This window comes from Sitodiplosis mosellana, unplaced genomic scaffold (assembly GCF_009176505.1).
Source record: "Sitodiplosis mosellana isolate CC-2019 unplaced genomic scaffold, AAFC_SMos_1.0 Smas_scaffold_2, whole genome shotgun sequence".
NCBI classification, from domain to species: Eukaryota; Metazoa; Arthropoda; class Insecta; order Diptera; family Cecidomyiidae; genus Sitodiplosis; species Sitodiplosis mosellana.
Genome location: NW_022595245.1, coordinates 5199886 through 5206484, shown reverse-complemented (window position 1 = coordinate 5206484; position 6599 = coordinate 5199886). Strand labels below are relative to the sequence as shown.

Genomic DNA, 6599 nt, shown 5'->3' with positions numbered 1-6599 from the left:
TATGATTTCCAGAAAAAACGACATCGAAAATCTTGATTCCACATTTCAGACCTTTCTTTGTATGAAACCACTATTGCATCTCCTGAACGCCATCTCGTCGATTCTATTTGAAGCTCAACAAAAGTTGATATTGTGCTTCTCGTATCTGGTATCGTTATCGATACTCTGAGTAGACACAGTCGGAGTGACTTCATATTGAAGCTGCATGTATGAATAACATTGAAAATAACAAAATCCAATAACGATCTATTAATGTAAATGTTTTGAAGATTCGAATTCTAAACATTTCGAAAGTGAAAACATATTAATTGTCTAGGAATGTCCAAATTTTGAGTTGTTATGCTTTTTTTCGTTTGGAAAATCAAATTGGAATCGTTTGTACTTTTTGGAAAAAGCTCGAGCACTTAGTGCGTGATTCACTTATTCAACTCATCGTTAGATGGAGTCGCTCCAGTGTCAGTTCGTTTTGAAATAAAATTTCAGGTTTGAATTATATCACCTATATAGAGTTGAGTTTCATGATAATTGTTTTAGTCGTATCTGGAATTTGGTTCGATGCATAATAGAAGAAAAGAGCGCGAACGGAAGATAGATCGGATTACGTTGAAAATAAACTATCGTTAAGTGTGACAAAATTGTGAGTTGTAACTTGGTTGTGTTTTATTTAAAAAAAACAAAAGGTCTCTGACATGAGACAGTGCTATTGTGATTTGAATTTGAGTAAATTCAATAATGACAATTTTAAATAATAATAATAATTTACTTCGAGTGATTTACTTATCTCTTCTTCTCTCTAAATTCAATTCCATCACGGTTACTTCAATACAGTTGCCTCAGCCGCTTATTGCTTTTATAATATTTTGAGTAATTTGAGTTGAGCGCTACAAATTGGTTTTCATCAACAACAACAAAAACGGTCGTGAGGAACAGTTTGAAAAAGAAAAAAGAATTTGCTCTTGAAGAAAGAAAGAAACTTTCTTTGAATAAGAAGGCCAAAAATAGCCATGTCCAGAGTCCACGCATAAGTTCAAAAGATTTGACGCGTAAACAAAGAGATAAACATTTCAGTTCATTTGTATAAAAATGTGATATCTTCTGGAATATGTTACCATAGCTGTCTTAGACAGCCTGTCTATATATATATGTTATCATGTCTTTCTAAGAAAAAGAAACGTGTTTATCCAATCTTTCCTTTCGTTATATTGTCAACATATAAATCAAAATTCAAGAGCGATATTTCTTGTTAATCAAGGTGTTATCAATGTGAACAAAGTTGCGTGCCAACAAAAAAGTGGGATAAACTAGTTTTACCATATATGGTGATAAGATGCCGAAACGTGCATTTTCGGAAAATTAACCCTAGAACCATGGTTGGGGCATTCTGCGCCCCAAACAAATTTCAATCTTGAATTAAAAAATTTCTTCACATGAAACATCACCAAAATTGATTTCTTTCGTTTGTAAGGCCATTGAATCTAGCTAAAAAAAACTATGCACACATTATTTCATGGTGTAGTTTTCGAGATATTGAGCATGAAAGACCAAAACCACTATACGTGTTTGGGGCATTCTGTGCCCCACACATTTTTCATACATTTTCTATGAAAACGCAATTTGCCAACGTTTCTAATATTTTACATGTAAACACAATTAATGAAAAAAATGCAAGAGAATGAAAAAATGGAGATTTTCTGTTTATTGGGTATGCACGGTTCACTGTTCACCGTATTCGCACATTTACGTACATATCATCGATTTCGGTGTTTCTGAATTTGTATTGCGTTCTCTTTCGAATGGACAGAAATGACAGGGAAAAAAACTGATTGGTGCACAATGGAATCCGCTACATGGCACGATGAAGCCCTGCCGTATTGCTGCTTTATAGTGATGTATGCATGCATACACACATACGTATGTGTGTCGACTCCGATCAAATGAGCTAGTAGTTATAAAGAGCACGCTTAGTCGGTTGCTTTTTGTGTAGCGGATTTTATTGTGTATCGTTGTGATATACACATACATAAAAACACATTTTGCAAATTTGACATCTCCGTTACACAGCCGGTCTCTTTTGAGACTTTGTATTCAGTTGGCTTTAGATTCATAAATTGAACGTATTTGTGCGATTTGGATTTTATTTTTCATTCAGTTTTTGATCATTTTTTGTAGAAAACTTTCTTCGAAAAATATGTCTCGTTATACTTGTAATGTTGATTTTTTTCGTGATTTGAGTGAAGAAGAAAAGTTGATTCAGTTATAAATCTTTAGTATTTTTTATTGATTGGATTTGCTTTGCATGAAATTTCATGGTTATGACACACATTTATATTTTCTTGAATCGACAAAACAAAACCGTTCAATTGAACTCAATGAATATTACTTTCGAACATAAAAATAAGCATTTTCATCGAAGTCAACATATAGAGAGATAGAGATATACATGCTTAGATTAAATTTCATACATTGTTGCTGAGTTAAAATAAATATGGTTACTACGTGAGTCTAACTTTCCACAATTTCAATCGTTTTTTCCTTTATTCAATTTTATTTGGCTGTAAATATGTTTATTTACATACAATTTTTTGTATGGGGCACATAATGCCCCAAACAGAAATCCATCATTTTGGCATTTTTTTTTTATTCAACGAATATCCTCAAATTTTGTCAGCAAGGCACAGGAAATATGAATACAGCCTCACTGAACACAAATATACCCGTGCTGACAAAATCAGAACGGTAGATTTTGAAATAATTGAAAAAATGTGATGTTTTTTTGAGAAAAAATGAACTTTTCATATAAAATACACGTGGGGCACAGAATGCCCCAAACCATGGGATTAAGTTGAAATGACCAACCATGATTCTAGGGTTAAAGTAAACATATGACTCCATCAAGTCTCTATCATATATTACGATAACGTGCGAGTCAACATTCAAATAAACGAAATTTCATTTTCAAAAGACAAAAAGAAAAGAAAAACATTTTACATTAACATTTCTTTTCGTATACATATGAACCCATAGAAAGAAAGAACAACTTATAAACTCTTTATCCATAACTGGGACAGAAAAAATTTAGAGAAAAAAGAGACAAATAAAGTTGCGAGCAAAAGTGACACAACTCAGCATTGATCGGAAAAGAAGTTTATTTTGCATTTTTCTCGCTACTGGAAATAGATAACGATTTGGTATCTTCGACATTATTGTAGAAAATGAAAAGAACTACAAATAAGCAGAAGACACCTAGTCGCTGTCTCTTTCCAGTAGCGAGAAAAATGCAAAAAAACTTCTTTTCCGTGCAATGCTGAGTTGTGTCATTTTTGCTCGCAACTTCTTTTGTCCCTTTTTTTCTCTAAGTTTTTTTTCCGTCTCAGTTATAGATAAAGAGCTCATAGTTGAGAGTTGTTCTTTCATTCTATGGGTGTCATATCTTTTCAACTTGACAAATAAAATGTGAAACCCACTGTGATACACAAACTAAGATCTTCTTAGAATAAACAATACACTTCAAATACGTGTTGATTATGTTTATACACCGGACGGTGCACTGAACTGACACACTCAATGTCTATGCTCAGCACAAATCCAAAGCACATTATACACATTTGTAGTGTAGTATAGTCGTTAGTCATATTGAATGCTCACCGAAAATAAGAATGAAACGCGAAAGTTGGCATATTAAAATTAATTAAAACAGAATCAAATTCAAGTTGTTGCGAAACAAGAACCTGGTTGTGTTTTAATTTGAAAAAAACTGTGTTGATTTCTTTGATACTTTCATGACCATTTCAAGATCTTAATTGCTTTCAAAACCGGCGCCCGATGTTTTAATGGAAACTGAAATCACAGACAAAGCTATAAAAATAAAATGAAATGTCTGGTTTAAACTCTTGTTGTATATTCGAAGGAATTTTGTATAAGTTCATCTGATTTTCGTATGAATTCCAGGAATACATGATAATTTGTTGTATTATTACGTATTTTATACCAAATGGCCCAATGTTTAATGGTCGTAACCAAATCGATGTGACGTATCATGGATATTAACCTAAAGAGAACTTCTCTGCCTCTTTTTGTTCAGCTATTTAGTGGGATGAAAGGTGGCGTTCAGCTGATACGAAACACAATAAGTGTGTGGATAATTGTTTTGATTGTGTTGACTTGTATTAATTGGAGTACTGCGCTCAAAACGTTGCCATGTGATTTTTTCGATTCAAACAATATCACCAGCGGCATACGACAGTCGGATGATAGTATCTTTTTTGATGGCGTCATCTATCCCGAAGATCAATATGCAACCGTAGATTACGTATTGAACAAAGGTCGAAGCACCGATGCTAAACCACATATTCGTGGGTGTATTTGTAACATTCAATCATGTCTTCGACTTTGCTGTCCACTTGGATCGATACATAATATGGAGAATGGAACCATGGTGTGTCGTGAACATGAAGCGGCCAAGAATTTTGAAGGCGAAGTCCTGCATGCAAATAACGAAACCGATGTTGTAACTTTGGACGATCACTTTGCGTATGTCCATGGTCATCCGTGCAAAAAAATGTATATGGAAGACGACTATCAAATAGTACACGTAAGGAAAAGGAAAATTGAATTCTTTTTTTAAGCCACTTTTTGACATAATTGCACATACTCGTTCCAGAACGGAGACATTTTGATTAACAATGATACTTTATCAAGTCAAAAATATTGTTTTCACGGCAAGTACAATAAGGCAACAGATAAAGTTGATTTGAAATTACTCATTTGTTTGGAAGTGCCCGAATCGCATCCTCGATATGCTATTTTAGCTACCTGTATGTATATACCCAATCGATTCACCAATCATTCCATTTAAATCATTTAAATTAATTTTCAATCAGGTATGTTGATATCGGTGCTATTTATCATCGCCACATTATTGGTCTACGCATTTGTGCCGAAATTGCAAAATTTACAAGGAAAATGTCTGATTTGCTACTTAATTTGTCTGGCAATTGGCTACACATTAATGGCTTACATACAGCTCAATGGTTTCAATTATGTTCAACCACATATTTGTCATCCGATTGGATTCACAATGCTATTTGGATTCCTTTCAGCTTTCTGCTGGTTGAATGTGTTGAATTTTGACTTTTGGCTAAATTTCCAGTGAGTAAATTACAAATTAAGAGAAATTTTGATTTAATTGTTATTTTACAAATGAAAAATATTTAAAAACAATGTTTTTGATTCATGAAAACAATAACTTCACCCACAGATCTAATATTCGATTCAAACAATTTAATGAGAGAAAACAATTCGGGATATATGCCTTATATGGATTTGGGATTCCGTTTCTTCTAACCTTTTTAGTGTTTGTTCTTGACAATATCAAAACATTGCCTTTGATACTGCGACCAGGAATCGGAGATCGAAACTGTTTCCTAACAAGTAAGAACGAAAGAAATCATTTAAACTTCGCAAGATTGAGCAATTTACTTTAATTAAATCATTTCAGATATATTTTGGTATTTCTACGTACCGATCGGTATCTTTTTCATCATTAATATTGTATTCTTCGTGTTGATCGCATTACAAATTCGGCAGCTACAACGAGAACTGGCCATAAGAAGATCACAAGAAGGTACACCACAAAGGCAGAGATCATTACAAAACAAGAGAGAAAAGTAAGTGAATGAAGATAACGTTTGATCATTTCAACTTGAGTAAATATTTTTTATCTTTCGATTTTCAGGTTCACTCTTTTCTTGCGACTCTTTTTTGTCATGGGTATTAGTTGGTGCATGGAAGTCGTATCGTATTTGATCGATTCCAACAGTCCGTATTTCCTGCTCACCGACATTTGCAACACTCTGCAAGGAGTATTCATTTTCATTCTGTTCGTTTGTAACCGTCGAGTGCTTAGATTTATCAAGGAAAGGTTCGTGCACGAATGCAATCATGATTGTTACGACCGTATCCACTTCTGATTTGATTGAAATTGAATTATCATCATTTCTATTGATCTTTTTCAGATGGTTGAGCTTGCGTAACCAATCTGTTCCGAATGAAGAGAACGCATCGAATAGTGCCTCAGCCAGTTATGTGCGACTTAATCAAATGACATCAGTAAAGTAGTGAATGAACATGGGATTAGAATTTATCAAGATATTGTTTATAGAGATCTATGAAGATTTATGAGATCTTTTTAGTGTGATACGATCGATAGAACGAAAAGAGACACCTTTTCGATTAATCTCTCTAGAGATTAACGAGATAGAGATCTGTTTTCAAATACGTTTAATTTGAATATTTAAATCATATTCCAATAAGCGCTGCAAATAACATGAATATTCAAAAGTGCAATCTCATCGCTCCAATATGTTAATCGCTGATTCGACGTCATGTCACGATGTGTCGTGACATCATTTCGTTCTAGTGTTATTTATTTATACGTGTAAAATTAGTTTTACCTGCAAAAAACCAACGACAAATTCAGTTGTTTAATTTATAAAAGTGTTTATTTTTGATAATTAGAAATAATAATTGTACCCATATGTTTTCTGTGCGGTGGAACGAAGCCCGCCGCGTTGCACAGGCGAGATATTGCACACAGCATT

At 33.6% G+C, this 6599-nt stretch overlaps 1 protein-coding gene across 3 annotated transcripts; it reads left to right on the top strand.

The window, feature by feature from the left end:
• Nucleotides 1–529: 529 nt before the first annotated feature.
• LOC129565311 (G-protein coupled receptor Mth2-like) lies at nucleotides 530–6593 on the top strand. Of its 3 annotated transcripts, none has more exons than XM_055440056.1 (8): nucleotides 530–637; nucleotides 4082–4591; nucleotides 4661–4814; nucleotides 4881–5148; nucleotides 5258–5430; nucleotides 5498–5666; nucleotides 5735–5920; nucleotides 6015–6593. In XM_055440056.1, exons 2-8 carry the CDS (start codon nucleotides 4094–4096, stop codon nucleotides 6115–6117), a joined length of 1551 nt encoding a protein of 516 aa, XP_055296031.1. In that variant the 5' UTR covers nucleotides 530–637; nucleotides 4082–4093; the 3' UTR covers nucleotides 6118–6593. The 3 variants fall into 3 exon arrangements, with proteins under 3 accessions (XP_055296031.1, XP_055296032.1, XP_055296030.1); XM_055440057.1 differs by having other exon boundaries at nucleotides 556–637; nucleotides 4055–4591; XM_055440055.1 differs by having other exon boundaries at nucleotides 616–637; nucleotides 3949–4591.
• Nucleotides 6594–6599: the final 6 nt, after the last annotated feature.

Excerpts from the sequence above, each read along its gene's own strand:
- LOC129565311 (XM_055440055.1), top strand. The coding sequence starts at position 4,037 with ATGGATATTAACCTAAAGAGAACTTCTCTGCCTCTTTTTGTTCAGCTA. Across the intron at positions 4,815-4,880 it reads ATATGCTATTTTAGCTACCT|GTATGTTGATATCGGTGCTA; the intron begins GTATGTATATAC and ends ATTTTCAATCAG. Across the intron at positions 5,431-5,497 it reads TCGAAACTGTTTCCTAACAA|ATATATTTTGGTATTTCTAC; the intron begins GTAAGAACGAAA and ends AAATCATTTCAG.